The sequence below is a fragment of the Schistocerca americana genome, chromosome 1 (assembly GCF_021461395.2).
Source record: "Schistocerca americana isolate TAMUIC-IGC-003095 chromosome 1, iqSchAmer2.1, whole genome shotgun sequence".
In the NCBI taxonomy this organism is placed as follows: Eukaryota; Metazoa; Arthropoda; class Insecta; order Orthoptera; family Acrididae; genus Schistocerca; species Schistocerca americana.
The window spans coordinates 1,135,121,051-1,135,143,405 of record NC_060119.1 but is presented as its reverse complement, the minus strand read 5'-3'; the positions used below and the strand labels follow the sequence as shown (position 1 = coordinate 1,135,143,405).

General features: G+C 41.7%; 1 protein-coding gene across 1 annotated transcript in view; it reads right to left on the bottom strand.

The window, feature by feature from the left end:
- The window catches only part of LOC124619195 (dnaJ homolog subfamily C member 8), a 78,865-nt gene that overhangs the window by 2,550 nt on the left and 53,960 nt on the right, over window positions 1-22,355 (bottom strand). Inside the window, exon 5 of the mRNA XM_047145417.1 lies at window positions 449-688. Coding sequence (XP_047001373.1) covers window positions 449-688 — 240 coding nt within the window. The remainder of the gene's footprint in view (window positions 1-448; window positions 689-22,355) is intronic.

The following is a 22,355-nucleotide window of genomic DNA, read 5'->3' as shown; positions in this document are numbered from 1 at the left end:
ATGAAAATCACAAATGCACATCATGTACGAAAAATTTAAAATTTTTGAAACTGAAGATCTCTCTCTACTATAAATCTGCAGCATACCGAGATTGTCTCATTTCAGTAAGCTGCTTATGAAGTTTATATACTACAGCAACTGCACGTGTAAAATGTCAAACTGTAGCAACACAAAGAAAAACCACCAATTCTGTGGGGCACAAACTATATCAACTGATTTTATATTTATACTGACAAAACCTATTTTAATATTTTATGATGTACTTGTATCAAGATAACTAAATCAGTACTCAAACCAGTTTCCTGTTAAATACAATTCCAGTTAACTAAAGTGAATCAGTTTCACTAAAATTGTGAATTCAAAATAGTCAGAGGTTATATTTGCAGCAAACTCTTTGCTGAAGTTTAGCATATTTTCAATAATCCAAAAAAATTACAGCACAACTAACTTCGAAATTCTTCTGCCATTCTCTCTCCAAATTTGCCTTTTCTTCTTCTTCAATTTCCTGTTCACGTTTACGTTTTCTTTCTTCCATTTCTCGCTGTTCTAGGTCCCGTCTCTTTCGCTCCATATCCGCAAACAATTTCATCGTCATTACATATACAGCATGTTTGTAATTTGCAGGGTCATCCTCATCAATTCTTGGATCTTTGCCTTCTTTCTTAAGCTTTTTCCGTTTCTCTGAAATCTGAAATAAAATAAAACTACATATTTTTTGATGTCTTGACACTGGAAATAAATGTTATACATGTGGCAGTACAAATGGGTAACACAAATGAAAAAGAATGAATCTGAAAACAGCTTGTGATAAAGCCATTTCTCTCGCATTAAATGATGACAATACGCTCACAATTAAGCCCTAGTTTTTCCATGTCCCTGGGATACAGTAATTCTTTCTGAAACTTCATTAACTTTTTTATAATTTATCCCTCTTTTCCTGGCAGTAAGGTTGAATGATATAGACAGCATAAAATCAGTCAAAGTCCATTAGCTAGTAGCCTCACTAATAGTTAATGCTGATGGAAACTCCTGATCTATTCACACAGGACTGAAAAGAGTACAGTATAAGAAAAGATATGCAGCTGACAACTTACAGTTTGATGGCAAAAACAAAGGTAACACGATGAAAAGTGGGAAACAGCATATTACAAGTGAGATAAAAATTCAGAACACCTCCCAGGATACAAAAGAAGCATAAGATATGTACCTAACAGGAGTACAAGTCTCTCTCTCTCTCTCTCTCTCTCTCTCTCTCTCTCTCTCTCTCTCTCTCTCCCCCCCCCCCTCCCCCCCCCCCCCAAAAAAATCATGAGGCACATTCTACACTACTTTTTCATTTTATTGAAACAGCATCAACTACTCTTGCTACTCTTGATTAAATACTGACCAAAAGCTCTTAATGGAAAATGAAGGGAGCAGGTCCAAAGATGCCTTACGATGGAGGAGGAGAATGCTTACAAGACATTAGAGAAGTTCAAGAGAACTAAGAGTTTGGACAACAGCTGAATTTGCTACAGTCCCACAATGACTTGGTTCTTTTAAGCTTAGCAATGTTGTCATTCGTTTTCCAATATTTTCATTAAACTTTTTACCCAGATTTATTTAATTCTTGATATTTTTATTTCCAGTCTTACTAATCCCACATTTAATATTGATGAATAATGGAACTTATTTTTTAGCAATATCCACATTTAATTTCAGTGAGTATTGTAATCACTTACTACGAAAAAAATAAGCCAATTTCTGCTGTATGTAGTATCCTTTAATTTTAGACTTTTTGAAAAGAAAAGTCTATGCACCTGAAACACAATGTACTGTCTCCAAACGAAATGACACTTTCTCATATTACAAAGTTATTGCTTCCACTTATAAGGTGAATTAAAAAAGAAACAGACTGGAATAAGGTGCATTGAAACACAACTTAGCTGGAGGCTGTAAATAGAAACTATTAAATGGATCCTAATGTCGTTCTCTGCAGAAGATACAGTCCCTATAATAGATCTGATGCTCAAACACTCTGCTAGAGGGCCACGTTGCACCCCCACCCCCAATGACTGTGAGCAAGCACACACATCAACCATCCACTGTACTCAGCCATACTGAAAACAATGGCATCAAGCCTTCAAAGGAACAGTAAAAGGGTGTAGCACATTTCCTGACAGTGGAAGGAGTGCAGGGAACAGAAATTCGTCTTAGAGTGGCACAAGAATACTGAGCACTGCATGTCTGTTGCAAGGGTGAAGGCATGACACATACAGCTCAGGGAAGGATAGACCTTGTCTGGCAATTATGCATGGTCTGGAATATCACAGGGAATTAAAGGTGGCATTGTCCAGGAGGTAAATGCCCTCAGCGTTCAAGACTGACAAGTTATGGTAGCAGCCATTGCCACAGAGGTCGGATGGAGTAGTGTTCATATCATCATTAAAGACAATATGAAATTTCACAAACCATGTAGCCAATGTGTGCCTCGCAGTCTCCAACCAGTAAAGGAAGCATGTTGACTCTCTTGAACATCCGAAATGCTATGTCATGAAAGAGAGTGAGTTCCTGCCATGTGTGGTCAATGGAGATGAGACACGGTATCACCACTTTGAACTCCAATCAAAACCATAGTCTCCACTGGAAGCATGCAGTGATGCTATCATCTAAAAAATTCAACGCCATCAACGCAAGTGCGGAAAAGTTTATGCTTGCCACCTTTTTGGCCAAAAGGGACGGCTACTTATTGAGTTCCAGCAGCATTGAACAATGGAGAATGCACAGCGATATTCACAAACACTGTCCACCCTTCACAAAGCAATCAAATCAATATGACAAGGGCAACTCATCTGAGGAGCCATTCTTGTTTACAAAAATGGAAGGCTCCGTACACTCAACTTAGTAAATGAGCTCTTGCAAACATTCAAATGGGAGGCTCTCATTCACCTTCCATACAATCCGGACCTATCTCCTGGTGATTATGGCATTTTTGATGAGCTAATCAAGGCTCTCAGAGGCAAATGATCAGCTCTTACAAGATCAACATGCAGTACATTTTGGAACTGGTTCACAATGTAGTGCAAGAAATATTACAAGACAGCCATTCACCATCCCAATGTAGTGGGACAAATGCTTCAACAGTGCCAAACAATACTCTTAATATAAAGTTACATGAAGAGTTTTGCTTACAGGCTCCCTCCCCTTTTTTAGGCATCTGTTTTTTTTCCTTTAATGCCCCCCATACTATCAAACACACTAAAAATTTCATCCCCTGTACAGTATCTGGTAGTATTCCATTTAGCACGATCAGCTCCTCTACTAATCAAAAATCCAGAACGGAATAACTGTACGAATCCAACAGATTGCTATTCACCACAGAGGATTTCAAGTGGGAGACAGAAACATTTGAAGGCATACTGCTGGAAAATCTCAGCTTTCAAACAAAATCCTTCATTCTATCTGATTTTTTTCAGCAGTATGCTTTTAAATGTGCCTATCTGCCACTAACTCCTCTGTGGCCAGTATGAATCTATCCAATTCACATATTGAAACCACTCTACTACTATAATCACATTTCAAAACATTACCTATAACTGAAAATCCTACAAAATTCTGTTATGTGAACAGTGTAGGTTTAAATGTGAAATGTTCACCCAAGAGCACAAAAATTTACCACCGCTCAGAATTCAAAGTCCAGCGATCTGCATGATCTGACAACACTGTAGGATGCAGGAGTGTCTGAAGGAAATGTTATCTACCCCTCAAGTTGCTGCAGTACAATAGCTGCACCTGGTCTAGAGGTAAACGTCGTGCAGTGTAGTCATGAAGTCCAGAGTTCAAGCCTAATCATTTCACTGTTTTTTTAAGCATATTTAATGTGTCTGCTAAAGTTATCGGTCTAATGAAACCCCCTCAAAAGGCAGTTCCATTCACTCTCCAACCCGCCGGTATGGGTAAATCCTTCCACAAAAGAGCTCGAGACTGCATCAAGATTAGAACAGTTTATGCTTGACGCTTTCCTCACCCTACAGCGGCCACTGGCAATCTGCCACCTGACACCATCTGAACGGATGAACATGGTGCATCTTGAGCACATTTCTGCATTCATAAGCATGTTATCTGATTTTTCATGCAAAATAAATTCTATAAACTGAGGGAACAACATGCAGTTACACATCATACATAGTTTACTACGAGAATTTGATCAACTGCCCTTTTGTTATTTGAGGTTCTAGTATATATCATGTAGTTAGAAACTGTATTTTGTATACTTTAATCTCATGAAAGTTATTAAGCATTATAAAATAAAGTCAGAAGTGGAAAAAGGGGAAGGGGCAATCTTGCGACATATTGTTCACTTTGCATTTGAAAGAGGTGTGAAAACAGCAGGGGCAGCTTGCAACATTTGTGTAATCTGTGAGGTGAATGCTATCTGACAAATCCTGGCAGAAAATGATTTTATCATTTTGAGACAGACTGTTCTGGCATTTCCTGGATTTAGGAAGTCTCTACAATTGATGTATGTGATGAATTGGGACCATTTAACTTTTATGCCACATCTGCAATCAACAGGCACAGTTCTGAAGTCAGGTGTAAAAAAAAAAAAAAAACCACACACACATCGAAGGGCATTTTTGTTTGAACGTCATCAACCCACTCATTGTGCAATCCTATGCAGTGTTGTTACTGGTGACAAGTTATGATGCCTTTATGTTAACTTCTCAAGAAGAAATTAATGGTCAAGTTCTAACAAAAGACATTACTCACACAAAGGCAGCGTGAACATGTAATATTTTGCATCCAATGGCAGAAAAAAAGGGTGTTGTGCACAGCAAACTCCTTGCCATGTGTGTGTCCATTGCAGCTGGCGTTTAATGCCAACAACTGGGACACAATGTAAGAGAAGTGGCCGATAAAGCTTCATCAAGTATTGCTAGTCCTTGGTGATGCACTGTGCCAATTTCACAAACAGAAATATCTACAGAATCATCCCTCACACATTTACTCGTCAGATCTTGTGCCTTCAAATGTTCACATATTTCATTCCTCATTGAACTACCATCATGCAAATTCCTTTCCTGACAAAAATGCACTTCAAACTTGGGTTGACAACATCTGCTAACTGCTAACGCGTGGGTTTTCATTGGTGCACAATTGGTCAACTATCTGAGCATTGTCAGAGTGTTTTAGACAATGTTAAACAATATATTGATGGTTAATTTCTCTTAAATTTACTGTCATGTTCAATAAACTACACTGTAAGCTGGCCAACACTGACCACTGTTAAAGTAGTGAGAGTTCGCTGTCTCAGACATCCTTGGTATAGTGCAGCAACTTTAATTACTAAATAAAGAAGTCTTCCAATCCACACTGTACACCAATAAAGTTTCTTTCAGAGTACGCTGATACAATAGCTCCTTATTTAGCAATCATGTACAACCACTGCTCGACGGAAGATCAGTACCTGCATACAGGAAAGTTGCTCAGGCCACGGCAATGCTCAAGAAAAGAAATAGGGGAATCCCCTGAATTATAAGACACTATCACTGGCATTGATAGGCAGAAGGATTTTGAAACACGTACAGAGCTCAAAATTAGGAATAACCTCTAGGGAAACTATTTATTGACACAAAGTCAGCTCGAATTAGGAAAAAACCATTCTTGTGAAACATAACTACCTCTTAATTCGCTGAAAGTAATGATTTCTAGATGGCTTTTCGCACTGGTCCTCACAAGCTATTGTGTACCTATGGAGCATTGTTCTCAGTTGCGATTTCCTGTCAGAAAGACCACAGTTCATAGTAAATTGACATAAAGTCATCGAGTGATATCTGGCGTTCCTCAAGGAAGTGTTATAGGGCCTCTCCTGCTCCCAATTTATGTGAACAATTTAGGAGACAATTTGAGCTGCCCTCAGATTGTTTGCAGGTGATGCTGTCATTTATAATCTGAAAGTCATCATCTGATCGAATCAACTGCAAAATGATTTACACATTTCCATTAGAGACTGCCTGCACTTTGCTTCTCTGTCCTCTACTGGAGTACTGTTGCTTGGTATGGAATCAGTACCAGATACGATTCACAGAGGACATCGGAAAGTTCAAAGAAGGGCAGCTCCTTTTATATTATCATGAAATAGGGGAGAGGGAGTCATGAATATAATATGCGAGTTGGGATGGCAATAATTAAAACAAAGGCACTTCTGTTGTGGCAAAATCTTTTCACAAAATTTCTATCACCAACTTTCTCCTGCAAGTGTGAAAAATATTTTGTTGCTGCCTACCTAGAGAGGGAAAAATAATCTTAACAAAATATGAGGAACTAAAGCTCATAAGGAAATATTTTTCTCCCCCACATTGTTCAAGAGTGGAATGGCGCAAAAATAGTCTAAATTGGTCCGATGAACCCTCTGTCTGGCACTTAAATGTGAAATGCTGATTAGTCATGTAAATGTAGCACCAGCAGTGTATGGGCAGTGCCTACAAAATCTAAAACCGTCTACTGGTCTGTGCCATCACATTACACCTCCAAAATTCTCAGAAGAATTTGTGGTAGTCAAGAGGCATCATTTGTACAATACCATCACGGACATTCTGTACTGACTAAGGTGCTATGTAGAAAATCATCACAATGATTAGGTGAACTTCTTATAATTTTGGGTTCTCTGTCCTAAGCATACTTTAAGTTGAACAGCTCTTTAATATAATTGCTTTCTACAGTAGTATACTGTAATCACTGTGTAGATTATACTTTTCGTTCTTGCAGTATTGCTTGAGAAGGCCGTATTCCAGTGATTTTTAGAGCAGGAAACAATGGGAAACCCTCTTTCAGGGCCAATTGTCTGTACATAAGTAAAACTTTTTAGCTTCACTTAAAGTGAGTAATGGTTGGCTATGGAATTTCAAGCAAGGCACAGTATTCGTGAGCTGAATTTAAGTGGTGTAAAACTTTAAGCTGACCCAAAATCAGCATGAAATTTCACTGAAAAATTAAAAATTGGAGCAGAATCTTATGCCTCTGAGCTTTTATAAATGACAGATGAGACTGGCCTTCCCTGGAAGGCTCTGTGTGAAACTTGAGCATAAGTTTAGTAAAGGAAGGCATTACAGCTCACTTTCAAAAATTGAAGTTAAAAGACTGCTCTTCAGCAGTGGCAGAAGCATGGAGTTTAGTTAAGACAACCACATTAAGAAAAGCTTGGAATAAATTAAAAAGCATTTGAACTTAAGACGAGGTACAATGTAATTGAAGAAACAGAAAATCTAGTCACCAAGTGGCAACAGGAGAACACACATATAAAGGTACTGAAATCTGCAAGCTTTAGGAGCCAACACACTTCCTTCACAACAGAAGGACTGAAGGGCAAGGAAGAGTGAAGAAAAAGAAAGACTGGTGAGGTTTAGACAATGGGGAGAGTTCAGAAAAGTCGCCCAGAATCCTAGGTCTGGGGACAGGGTGAGATGGTTCCTCTCATCCCATACGATATGTCTCCCCTGTGACTTTGCATCTACACTGCGCGACATTCACTACTAGTCCACAAGCAAATAGAGCACTGTAGCATCTTGAGTGGGACAACACTTCCTCCAGGTTCTTCTGCACCTTGCAGTGTTGCCAGATCATGCTGGTGGCTGGACTTAGAATTCTAAGAGCCAGCTAATTTTCAGGTTTTCAAGTGCACTTCAAATCCACAGAAGACACTCACTTCTTGAATAGACCTCTCAAACCAAAATGATAATGTGACTGCGAAACATCTGCTCTTCCCTGAAAGCTAAGCTTATATTAGATAAATACACCTTTTTGGTTATATTACTTTACTGTTTCGTTAATATGAACATGTGCAGTATCTTTTCTGTTTTAAAACATTGTAGACAAATGATTTATCCACCCAAAACCAATAGTTTTACACTTTACTACAATACTGTACTCTGGGCAAATATTTCCCAAAATTATTCATTCTGGATATTTTCTATATGATTTCTATGGGAACACACCAAATAATACTTTCTTTGTTCTGCACAATGATAAAATTTTTAATAATTTCGAGTAAAAAATATAACTTGTTTCCCGTTATTCAGGCCATGTGAGACAGTTGTGGGAAAAGGGAGGAGGGGGGGAGGGAGCAGGAGAGAGGGATCGGGCATGGACAGGGAGCGGGGGGGGGGGGGGGGGGGGGGGGAGGGGGGGGGGAGCGGGGGGGAACAGTGGGGAGCGGGGGGGGAACAGTGGGGAGCGGGGGGGGAACAGTGGGGAGCGGGGGGGAACAGTGGGGAGCGGGAGGGGGAAGAGAGAGGGAGCGGGAGGGGGGAGAGAGAGGGAGCGGGAGGGGGGGAGAGAGAGGGAGCGGGAGGGGGGGAGAGAGAGGGAGCGGGAGGGGGGGAGAGAGAGGGAGCGGGAGGGGGGGAGAGAGAGGGAGCGGGAGGGGGGGAGAGAGAGGGAGCGGGAGGGGGGGAGAGAGAGGGAGCGGGAGGGGGGGGAGAGAGAGGGAGCGGGAGGGGGGGGAGAGAGAGGGAGCGGGAGGGGGGGAGAGAGAGGGAGCGGGAGGGGGGGAGAGAGAGGGAGCGGGAGGGGGGGAGAGAGAGGGAGCGGGAGGGGGGGAGAGAGAGGGAGCGGGAGGGGGGGAGAGAGAGGGAGCGGGAGGGGGGGAGAGAGAGGGAGCGGGAGGGGGGGGAGAGAGAGGGAGCGGGAGGGGGGGGAGAGAGAGGGAGCGGGAGGGGGGGAGAGAGAGGGAGCGGGAGGGGGGGGAGAGAGAGGGAGCGGGAGGGGGGGAGAGAGAGGGAGCGGGAGGGGGGGAGAGAGAGGGAGCGGGAGGGGGGGAGAGAGAGGGAGCGGGAGGGGGGGAGAGAGAGGGAGCGGGAGGGGGGGAGAGAGAGGGAGCGGGAGGGGGGGGAGAGAGAGGGAGCGGGAGGGGGGGAGAGAGAGGGAGCGGGAGGGGGGGAGAGAGAGGGAGCGGGAGGGGGGGAGAGAGAGGGAGCGGGAGGGGGGGAGAGAGAGGGAGCGGGAGGGGGGGAGAGAGAGGGAGCGGGAGGGGGGGGAGAGAGAGGGAGCGGGAGAGGGAGTGGGAGGGGGAGAGGGAGTGGGAGGGGGAGCGGGAGTGGGAGGGGGGGAGCGGGAGTGGGATTGGGAGGGGGGAGAGGGAGTGGGAGGGGGAGAGGGAGTGGGAGTGGGAGGGGGGAGAGGGAGTGGGAGGGGGGAGAGGGAGTGGGAGGGGGGAGAGGGAGTGGGAGGGGGGAGAGGGAGTGGGAGGGGGGAGAGGGAGTGGGAGGGGGGAGAGGGAGTGGGAGGGGGGAGAGGGAGTGGGAGGGGGGAGAGGGAGTGGGAGGGGGGAGAGGGAGTGGGAGGGGGGAGAGGGAGTGGGAGGGGGGAGAGGGAGTGGGAGGGGGGAGAGGGAGTGGGAGGGGGGGAGAGGGAGTGGGAGGGGGGAGAGGGAGTGGGAGGGGGGAGAGGGAGTGGGAGGGGGGGAGAGGGAGTGGGAGGGGGGGAGAGGGAGTGGGAGGGGGGAGAGGGAGTGGGAGGGGGGAGAGGGAGTGGGAGGGGGGGGAGAGGGAGTGGGAGGGGGGGGAGAGGGAGTGGGAGGGGGGGGAGAGGGAGTGGGAGGGGGGAGGGAGTGGGAGGGGAGAGGGAGTGGGAGGGGAGTGGGAGGGGAGAGGGAGTGGGAGGGAGTGGGAGAGGGAGTGGGGAGGGAGAGGGGGAATGGGGGAGTGAGGGAGAGATTGAGAGTGGGGGAAGAGGGGTAAGGGTGAGAGAGAGAGAGAGAGAGAGAGAGAGAGAGAGAGAGAGAGATTGTGTGTCTGGTCGGCAGTTTGCTATTGGTCTCTGTCTTGCACGAAATCTCTGGAAAAATATTGGTTGTGTCCTTTGTCAGATGTAGTTAATATTCAATTTTAAAGCAGCAATGAACAAAAAAAATCAATACTAGAATTTCTATGTGCACTCTAGTAGGGTGCCAATCTAAATGACACTTCCAATGTTTGTATCTGCTAATCAGCAAAATTTATGCAGTCAGCTGAGTAATCTGCAAGGTACCATATTGCTACCTGACTGGTAGACTTCAAAGTAGCCCTGTACCACTTTGACAGTTTGTTGTAATGTCATACCATCTGAGCATGAGGCTGTTTATAAAACTTCATCAATAATTTTTTTTCTATAGTGTTAAAATGACTTTTTGCACAAACTTTAATAACATGTACACACTGAACACAAAATTTATTTTTCATATGTTACAGTCTTAACTATGCCATTTGATGTGACTTTGTTTTTGAACTATAACTTTTCCTTAGAGCACTTCTACTCCTTCCACTGAGACATGTTACAACTAAATTCAGAGCATGTAAAACACAGAATAAAATAATTATTAAGGTCCACAAGAACAAAGAGACGGTGAACTTTTACATACCAGACAGCAGTTATCCGACAGGAACCTAAAAGGGTATAGATACATATTCTTTCACGTCCTTTGGTTCCTTTATGTCAGTAAGAAGTAATTATGGAAGTCACCTGCATGAATAAGAGACAATAGACAGTGATACCAAAAAAATCAGTCTGCTGCTGCCTGGTACTATGTTTTTGGACTGTTTTCCGTATAAGGTCTTCCACAAAGCATTTTAACAGGAGTATCAAAGTGGATGGCAACACACACACATACAGGAATGAATGTGGGATGATGACTCCCAAAGTCCCATATACAAACAATGTGTTACAATTAGCTGCAATTACTACACTAAAATTCAATAGTCTCAAAGCTCAAATTTACTTTGTCAATTAAATTTATTTGATTAAGTGCATTAACATGTGGTTTGTCTTCTGTAAATTCAATCACAGCATCAAGAGACCAACTTCTTTGCTTTAACAATAATTAATAAGAGGTTACTTTGTATTATGTAAATTTTAAAAAATTAAAGTATTTATCTTGACACTGCACTGAAACACTGTAACATTACCTGCTTTTATCTTCTAGTGAAGAATGCAAGAAACTAGGTGATGTGATATACACATGAAACCAAGTTACCAAGGGTCTTCCAGCATATACGTGCAGATGAGATCCAACATTCTTGGAATTTCCTTTCCTGTATTGGAGAAACAGGATAACGAATGTCTCGTCACAAAATTACAGCAAGAAAATGCTAAAAGGCTCTCAGCAAGTTCCGTAGACTTAAGGAAAGGGGCACATAGGGTACACAAACGAGAAAACATGTACAGGTACAATGGGAAAAGAAATTCCAGGAATGGGGGCATTTGCACCCCATGAACTGAAATACAAAAGAATTAGAACAGTTACTGACTGCACTTACATTCCTAAAAATCTGTGACTTAAAAATATAATTTAACTTTATTTTCAGACACATAAGTTACCATGTAGGCTAGACAGAGCAAGTGCATTGACTTATTTTGTAAAATTCACAAATATTTAAAATTTTACACATATTACGATGTATGATATCATTATAGGTTGTGAATTAAATATTTCTCAAAATACTAATTTACGGCCACATAAGTACCCATATTTGCACACAAGAACATGGAAATTATGTCACAGATATTTTGTTATTCAAAAAACAAAAATACTGAAGAAATCAGAATACAAAAAAGAAACAAACAGTGCCTACTTAATAACAGCTAAATAAGAAACCCCTGGTAACTGAAGGAAATGTAAGTTAAACCTGGAAAAAGTTGTCACCTCCAGCTCCTTACCCACACCTTGTGCCAATCTCTACTTTCTGAAACTGAGACTAATTTAAATCTGAATGATCCACTACATTACCTTCTCATCAAACACCAGTTCGCACTACTCCACCTGTACGTATTTCTATTATGTTTTTCATTTCCTATGTTTTCCCAGCACAGAAACTGCATTCCAAAAGCCTGAGACCAAATCTAAGTCTGTTTTGGTCGAAATTTCATTATTAACTTACATATCAATAGAGCAGCACTTCTCTTCGCTTTGCTTTTATATTACCCTAAAACCAAGTAAAGCTACCTTAATGCTACATGTATCATTTTATTGTTACTTCAGTTGAATTTTTGACCCAATATTCAACAGAAAATAACACAGAAACTGGATCTTAACTTCTCACTTCCTGTGAATGACAATTCCAATTGCAGTTCACCTCCCAAGGCTCAGACAAGCTGAAATGTATTAAAGGTGCCTTAAAGGCTAGAGACAACAGTCGCCTTGTTTGTGTGTTCTATGTGTGATTAAGGACTAATTGTGACAGCTGAATAATATCTAGCAGTTTCTTTTAATGTGCCTGCTTGCCACTCAACACCTGTATGTGCTGAGTACAAATCTATCCTTCGTATATTGTTGTATTAGAGGAAATCAGAACTTTTGTACTCTGGCTGGTGCACCAGCTTAAGTGGGGCTAATTTAAATTTGCATTTTACACTACATTACCTTTCTATCAAATGTCAGCCAATATTAAAAGTAATATAAACATGGTAAATTGAATGCATATTAAAAATAGCTGGGTCAACACAAGTAAGCTTGGAGCTTGGCTGAAGAATGTCACCACTAGAATCTCAAAGTAGAAAGCAGAAGTACGGAGTGAACAAATAGTTACTTGTTAGGAGTGCTATATGCACTGAGTACTGCAGGCTGAAAGACGCAGCACTGCGTAAAACACCCAACACAATCGTGAATCCAATAACAACTGAATATGGTACTGCAATAGATACCAATGTTAAATATGCCTCACATGGGTGGACTATCAATGAAATTTATTTGCTTCATGCCTACTGGATGACTAAATTGAGGAAGGTCTGAAGAATGAGTTATAATTTTTATACCACTCAGTAGTAACTGTGTGATGCTACAATCCATTATTCAAACTGGCCACTAGGTAGTCCACAGTTTTGTGGCTGTGTATAGTGGGAATATTCAGATGCCAAGTATGTGAATCCCTAGTACCTGTAGAAAAATGACATATGGGGCTGCTATCTCATTTTGGACTGGGTGTACTCAACAGTGTGGAACTTTTCTCAAATTGTGATTGTATCTTTAATTTTACAGTAAACTTCATTATCATGCTTGTCTGGTGCCATCTTAGTTCATGGACCTCACAGACTGCTCACCATATTCATTTAATCTCTATCCCATTTAGCACTGGTGCAGTACACTGGGGACAGTATACGGGGTGGTCCATATGAAGTTTCAGATGAGATTATCTCGAAAACTATACATCAGGTAAAAATAGAGGGTAAGACAAGTTTGTAGGCTCAAAGGGGACATCAAATGATACTACACGTGACCTCCAGTCCCCAGTCCCCTTGGGTGGGGTGGGTGGCAACTTTTAAATCCTAAGTGGAAACACCCATTTTTTATTGCAATTTCGGATTCTCCATAAAAAAGCAATCAAGTTTTGACTGAAACATTTTTTAAAACCATTGACAGATGGCGCTGAAATTGAGAAAAAAGTAACATTGGGGAAGAACTCTGATTTATTTAGAATTATCCGAGAAAGATGCATCAAATCGATAAAAATGTGCACCAATTCTTTCGTTACGCCAAATTCAGCTTTTTTTGTACAAAATGTACTGTATACTACTTCTAGCGTTACCCAGGAACAACGACATGGACATAGTAGAATGGTGTTCCCATGGGGTGCTTCATTAGTGAGTCCCCTTGCCTCACACAATTTGGGGTGCTTAATTAATGAAATTAGCCATGAAGAAATTGTTCTCACACAATTTGGGGTGCTTAATTAATGAAATTAGCCACAAAGAAATTGTTCAAAATTATCCCCATTTGCTTCAATGCATAAAGTCAATCGTCTGTGAAAGTTGTCCACAGTTTTAAGCAGCACATCCTGTGGTATGGCTGCAGCACATGCTCTTTGAATGCGTTGCTTCATATTGTTTCGGGTTGTGGTCTGTCTGTCACACACAATATTTTTTAAATAACCCCACCAGAAAAATTAAGGAGATGTTAGGTCTGGTGAACGTGGAGGCCACTGAATTGGTCCGCCGCATCCTATCCACCGACCAGGGTAGCGTAAATTTAAAATGTTCCGCACATTATTAGCATAAGGGGAGCTGCAACATCCTGTTGGAACGACATTCACTGCCTAGTTTCTAAATCAATATCTTCCATTAGCTCCAACAAATCATAGCAGAGAAGTTGTAAATAAGATTCCCCAGTAACATTTCGGTCAAAAGAAATATGGTCCTATCAAGTAACCGTTTAAAATTCCACACCACACCATTAACAACCATTTGTGTTGATTGACAAAGGGTCTGTGCCAGTGTGGATTCACAGGGGACCAATAATGGCAATCATGACGATTTAATTCGCCACTGTTTTTGAATGTGGTTTCATCGGTGAACATAACGTATCTAAAAAAAATTCATTGTCACCTCTTACCATTCCCAAGGCCCACTGGCAGAAATGCATGCGTATTTGCATATCTTTCGGCGTTAATGCCTGTGTGAGTGTGATATGATACGCATGATATTTATGTGCCTTCAAATTCCTCAAAACAGTTGATTTCGGTATTCCAGTTTGTCTCTGAATCGCACTACTCATTTCGGGATCCAGTTGAACACAGGCAAGAACAGTAAGGATACGAGTGATGACGAAGTGGACGGTGCATGTATCCATTTCGAGCTCGTTGCGTGCAATTTCGAATAATGTTTTCACTTGGATGTCGTCTGTTTGGGAAACAATTCGCATACAATTGTACAGCTGCAGCGTAATTGTTATGGCATTCACATCAAAATTATCATCATATCAACAATCTCTGTAGGAGGATAGTGAGCCATGTTTTGCTAAAGAATAATTTACTTTCGTCAGTCGATGTTTACGGTTCATAATCTGAAATTGGAGTGATGTCTGATCACACTGCACCAACCTTGATACTGAGCTATAGTTCGCAGTTTGGCCATGGTAGCGCCACAGTTGGGTGAGTAATGCAGTTGTGAAGAGTTCCCTAATGAGATTTTAATACCATTCCACCTCCCTCCATCAAAAACTGTGGTGGATAGGATGGATTTTGTAAAAAAAAAAAAAAAAAAAAAAAAGCTTAATTTGGCGTAATGAAAGAATTGGTGCACATTTTGTATCGATTTGATGCCTTCTTCTCGGATCATTCTAAATAAATCGGAGTTCTACCCAATTTTAATTTTTCTCGATTTCAGCGCCATCTGTCAATGGTTTTAAAAAAATGTTTCAGACAAAACTTGATTACTTTTTTTATGGAGCATCCGAATCTGCAATAAAAAATTGGGGGTTTCCATTTAAGAGTTAACCCCCACCTGACACAAGGGGGCGGGGGCCACATGTAGTATCATTTGATATCCCCCTTTGAGCTTACAAACTTGTCTTACCCACTATTTTTACCCGATGTATAGTTTTTGAGATAATCTCATCCGAAACTTCAGATGGACCACCCTGTATTCCACCTCAAGAAACTTTTTGCTATCACCAAACCAGAGTGAAACTTATTTCAAACAAAATGTGGCTGGACAAACCACAAGACTGCTGATATCCCCTTAAACACTAGCAATATTGCACAAAATGAGAAAGCAGAAATTAAATACTTTTTAAATAGACAAGCATCCTTAAAATGATTCCAGACCATATCTCAAGCACTTGGATACAATGCAACCTCACATCAGTAAACACTTATTTTACTAATTCAATAGTAAATCAATGCCTTGTCTTTCTTTGCAAAAACACAACAGCTATAATACACTGGCAATATACTCATATTATCTAGTGCGAGTAGAGAGTGAGAGTGAGAGTGAGAGTGAGAGTGAGAGTGAGTGTGAGTGTGTGTGTGTGTGTGTGTGTGTGTGTGTGTGGGGGGGGGGGGGGGGGGGATATGTCTATTTTATCAACATTTATTAATAAGACAGTAAAACACTAAGGATTGCAGCAGGCAGTGCTGCTGATTGGTGGTAGCAGACAATGCACAGCAGGGCGGCACAAAAGATGGAGAAGTTGAACAAAGACGACGATGCAAACTAATGTTTGCGGATCTTTCAGGGTCTCTTGTAGTTATCGACTGCATTATAGAGTGGTCGAGAGCAATCCACATAGCCACAGTAATAATATAGTATCACTTTCACGGTGATTTCATAGAACAGTCTGCTGTTCCAGCTCTACATCCCAATCAGATAAATAATAGCTACTTAATTTCACCACATTGTAGCATTACGGAAAAAGCAGAAAGTAGACAAAAAAATCTTCAATTTAACATAGTTACTACACTTAGTAAGTGGAAAGATTACTTTTACAGCCCAATTTCTGACCATCCGAACTGTCAATAAATTACTTATCACCACAGTAATTTTCTTGAACTGATTTGCATGCCATAATCAATGAGCTTATTATTCTACTTCATTACTACTTCTTTGTTGTGAACATGTGATCCATTAAAAGTTCACAGAATATAAAGGTGTTCAAACAAACCACAGTTTTATTCTTAATACAGCCTACAAATGGTGCTCACTGTTTCAGGCAGCACATTAAGTGCAGAGGATGCCTGCCTGATGCAATTTTTCATCTCTTCGCAGTTTCTAAACTGTTCTGCATACAGTACATCCTTCAACATCACTCAGAAATAGAAGCAGAGGATAGATGGATTGTATAACCTTGTTGGCCAAACAACATCCACACGTCTCCCTGTTGTTTTATTGAGAAAGCTGTCTCAGGCTGCTTGGGGCACAGGTGGTGCACAGTGGCTGTGGACACCATCCTCGTGCATCCACATTATTTGCCTTACATCAATACATCCGAGGACATCAGGTAGTTCTTTCTGAAGGAAGGTCATTATGTTATGCCTTTCAACAACACAGCAATTGACAGTCAATTTATGTTGATGAGCTGCCTCACACAGCCAGTGGGGGTTCACAGACACTCAATGATCCACAGAACAATCTGGTCTACCTGTGCTGCAAAGCACTGACTTGTGTGAATACAGCCTTCATAAGAAAGCCAGCAGCACGGTTTAATGCTGTAGCTGACTGGCCTTGACCTTCACTGAAAACTTTCACTGCGTTTTTGAGGCTTTCAACATGTCACACACCATGATGTATGTTATATTCTCTAGTGAGCATCCATGTACTACTGCATTGATCTGCTTTGTACCATATACAATGCAACGGCATTTTGCACATGCCAGTTTCTTTGGCATTTAACTGGGCAGAAATCCCCAGCGTCTCAAGCTCATTTTACTACAGCCAAAAACTTGTCTGCACTAGGGTGTTTCCCTACTCATTCTGGATAACTTCCAGGATACATCCAAGCTGCCTCCCTGAAATTTCTTTACTCATGTCTGGGCAAATCAACTTTATATTACAGTATCTTTTCAGAAAGATTCACTACAGCAATAACAAGATGTACGTCCAGAAGAGCCTTGCCAGCACTCACCCTTAATCAAAACCGTGCCTCCTACTTCTGAAGGTGTTTACATGTTGCATTCTGCATGCACCATGATGGAAAGAAGACTAAGGTGCATTCACTTCCAGCTCCCTGGTCCTATTGTAGTTGGAGCTGGTCCTATTGTAGTTGCCATATTGGTAAATATTTGTTCACCATGTCCCTTCTCGTATTCCGCCCTGCCCTATGCTGTCTGCTACTGCCATGCAACAGTGCTACTCAGCTGCTGCCGGAGAGTCTGTTATTCTTTGTGTTTCACTGTCTTCGTAATACCTATTAATAAAACAAGCGTTGCATTGACCAAATTTGGGACTGCTCCATAAAAAGAGCACCAAAATTCTGCTTTAAAAACATTTTACTTATAATGGGAAACAAACAAGTTTTCCACTGACACTGGTTGTCACACAAAATGTGATGAGCAGTATTTATTTTTTAGGGCAGAATCCATTTCAACACTGGAAAAATGATACTGCAAATATCTGAGAACCAGTAGAGAAAATGTGCCTGATGTCTCTTGGGAGAGAGACCCTATACGGTCAACATATTGCAGCATAATCTTCATGACAATGACTAGTTCACTGACAGGCAGCTTATCAAATTGCCTGTCTGGAGCACATGCTGTGACCTCTTACAGGTTTCCATGCTCCATGAGGAGTAACAAATGAAGCAGAGTTTAGTATCATTTCCTTTACTTAAATTCATTTTCAATTTGTGGATGTACAAATTTTCCTTTTATTCTACCAACACAACAATTTGGGAATGCACACAGCCCTTGTTGACCTTTCCCAGATTTCTTAGCAATGCAACATCTGTGTGTTAACCTGTCTCAACTTAATTTTTTGAGAGGTGATGTAATTTAGTTTCCATTTTCAGTATCCATAGGCACCTTTACAGTTAAATATTTATATGGTATAAAAATTATTCTCTCAAAGCACATTGTTTTGAAAATGTTAACGCTATGCCCTTGATGATTTTTGTTTTATGGACATCGGGCCATAGTCCAAGACATATTTCTCTGCACAATGTTTTATCTTCCAATGCTGTAGACATCTTCAGAGGCTATAATGAATCGAAAAGCAGTTACAATCTCAAAAATGCTCAGCAAGCTGAACTGACAACATTTTCAGCCTTAAAAGACTAAGCATTAGGCAGAGAATATGTGTGTGTGTGAGTGTGTGTGTGTGTGTGTGTGTGTGTGTGTGTGTGTGCGCGCGCGTGCGCGCGCATGCACACACACATACTCTAGCTCAAGAAAGGATTGGTCTGAAAGCTAGTGCAGTTTACAGTCTTTGCTTTTTTGAAACTTGGGATCCAAATGGCTTACAAAATGATTTTTGCCAGTCCCCAAGCGTACTTTGCTGTTGACTGGATTATCATTGATCTTTACAGTAGAACAAGGAGCTTTCTGCATTTGTATACCCTATCACAAGTGCTGATATCATGTCACTGCTAATATTTGTCATCAGCAACAATTACAAAAAGGATAAATTGCTAATCATCATAAAGATGACATGTGGAGTTGTAGACAGGAACAACGGCACTGAGCTTTGTAGCAAAGCCTTCTTCAATACACACAAACACACACACACACACACACACACACACACACACACACACACCTGCTATTTACAGTTATTCTGGGCAGACCAACTGTTGCACTGAACAAAAACAGTAACCTGGAGTGGGGCATGAAAGTAGGAGGGATGTCGTGGAGTGGGAGGGGAGGGAAGGAAGAACACTGTTTGCACTGTCTGGTGGAGCGTGCAGGGACTAGAAAGTGACAGAACAAAGTTGGGTGGGGGTATGGGGACAGTAAGTTATCATAGGTTGAGGCTGGAATAGTTTCAGGAACAGAGAATTTGTTACAACAGCGAACTGGACAGTTAAGGAAAGCTGGCGGCTGGTGGTCGCAGGGAGAATCGAGATGACCTAGGATATGAAGCAGCCATTGAAATCAAGCATGTTATGTTAAGCTGCATATTGTACCACAGGGCAGTCCACTTTGCTCCTGGTCACAGTCTGGCAGTGGCCATTCATTCTGGTGGACGGCAGCTGGTTGGTGTAGTCATAACAATACAAAAAAAAACTGTGTGCAGCAGTGCTGGTATATGACATGGCTGCTTTCACAGTTGGCTCAGTCTCTGATGGGGCAGGATAAGCCTGTGACAGGACTGGAATAGGAAGTCCTGGGTGGTTGGATCAGGAATGTTCTGCAATTAGGCCTTCCACAGGGCAACAATCCCTGTGTTAAGGGACTGCGATTGGGAGTGGCACTGGGATGGACTAGGATGCTTTTCTGAATAGTGCAAATGGGAGTTACCCTTACAACACATTCTCCGCCCCAGAATTATCAATGCCTCAACCTACCATAACCTGCTGTCCCCACACCCTACAGTGAATAGTTTCTGCCCCTCTGTTCTATCACCATCTCCACTCCACGTCACCTCACCCTCACTGTGCGCAACTCTCTGTCACCTCACCCTCACTGTGCGCAACTCTCTGTCAACACACCCTCCAGTTTTTTCCTCCCTGTGGTCCTCTCCTATTCTGCCCCATATCCCTCTCCCACAGCCTCCCAACACTGCACCTGGCAGCTTTGACTCACCACCTTCTAGTCTCTGCATGCTCTGCCAGAAAGCACACTTCTCTTCCTCCACGCATATCCTGTTATCCATTCCCCTTTCCTGCCCCACTCAAGACTGCTGCTTTCATTCAACCCAACAGTTGCAGTCTGCCCAGAGCAGATTAAGATAGCAGCCGCGCGCGCGCGGCTGCTATCTTGTGTGTGTGTGTGTGTGTGTGTGTGTGTGTGTGTGTGTGTGTGTGTGTGTGTGTGTGTGTGTGTGTGTGTTTTCCTTTCTTTTTTGACGAAAGCTTTGATTGAAAGCTCAGTGTGTAAGTGTTTTTAGTTGTTCCTGTCTGCAACTCAATGCATCATCTTTATGATGAATAGCCATCTATCCTTTTCATAACTTGATATTCCAACCTCGATTTTCCACTGTGTGTTTTGATGCTAGCAGCTAATAAAACATAAATTATGTGTTAGTTTATCCACCTCATGAAATGGTAAAATAAATTTAACAAAGTGAGAAAAACAAAGACAAAAACAGGTATTACATGGGCATTAACATTTAACATCTGCACATGCACTACTAACTACTCACTAAAAATCAATGCAGGGAAATAAGATATGAAATCATGGTCTCACAATGATCTGACAAGAGTATTTCCACTTGTTTATTCCTTCAACTTTTGAAACAATTTAATCATTTGGTGTGATATCGCCTAGCAACACAGCAGCTTGCCCGTGCAATCTGTCGAGCACAAATGTATTTTGTTGGAACAGTAGCCTCCTCTCTGCAGTTTACAAGATGGTTACTAACATTATCACCAATCATATGGGGGGAGAAGGGGGAGACCACATGCACAAGTTAGAAGCTGTGAATGGGAGAGCAGAAAGTGATGATTCTTTACAATGCTGCTTGAGATTCATAAATTATGAGAAAGCTTTTCACTAAATTTTAACATAATCCGTACAAATTTCATCAAAGACACAGTTTCAATAGATTCAATTATGATGATGATGAAGTCCCATGCTCCATGACAGCGCGTAGGGGAACGATGGAGAAGACCTGCACCGCCACATTCAATTAGACTAGCAGGAAAACAAACTAAAAATGAGATGGGAAAAGCTTCCATATCAACAAAACAAACTATTCTACAACAAATTTCTAGATCATTCAATTGGGAAAATGAAGGAATATATTTTAATGGGCCGTATAACACTGCCTTTGTTTTAGTGGCACTGTACTGTTAGCCTCTAGTGCATATGAATTTCAGCAAGGGGAAGAGCTTCGTAGTTCAAGTCTGAAAATAAGCACGCAAATATTATAATTCGATTAATGGAAAATCCAGGATGGAATGTAACACTATTATGAAAAGGAGAATTGCTACTCACCATATAGCAAACATGCAAAGTCACAGACTGGCACAACGAAGACTGTCAGAAAATAAGCTTTCAGCCAACAAGGTCTTTGTCAAAAATCGATCTCTCTCTCTCTCTCTCTCACACACACACACACACACACACACACACACACACACACACAGTCTGGGTAGCATGGCTTCAGCTGCCAGAGACTGTCGTAATGTGTGTGTGTGTGTGTGTGTGTGTGTGTGTGTGTGTGTGTAGCTTATTTTGTGAGAGTCTTTTTGTTGTGCCTATCTGCGACTGAGCACCTCTGCTATATGGTGAGTAGCAACGCTCCTCTTCATAATATTGTCATAATTCGACTAAAATAATGTACAATCAAAAAGAAAAATTACAAATTAATAATGGGGGGGTCTGAGGTTTTGGTAAACTATATATAGTATTCAAAATTAACTTTCTGATGTCTATGAACCCATAAGTTTACATTTAATGTGTGTTGCCAGTGTTGACTTCAATCAGCCAAAGTTGGACTTCTGAAAGTGAGAAACCATTAAAAAACTGAAGATGCCTCAGAGCAATGGAGAAATGCACATGGGAATTGCCACAACAGGTAGGAAAAACAAATTGCTCACAAAACAGACTGGAAGATCAAATTATGACTGTACACTGAAAGACAGGTGGGCAGCATATACAGCCAAGTAAATAAGAGGACAAAATCAAACAATGGAAAATCCAGAAAGCAATAATGACAATATTATGAAAAGGATAGTTGCTGCTCACCATGTAGCAAAGATGCTTAGTCGCATATAGGCATAACTAAAAGACTGTCAAACAAAGCTTTTAGCCCAACAGGCCTTTCATCAGAATTGGGGAACACACACACACACACACACACACACACACACACACACGTGTGTGTGTGTGTGTGTGTGTGTGTGTGTGTGTGTGTGTGTGTGTGTTTTGCCTAATTCTGGTGAATACCTGCTGGGCCAAAAGCTTGCTTTGACAGTCTTTTTGTTGTGTCTGTGAATCAGCATCTCCACTATTTGGTCAGTAGCAACTGTCCTA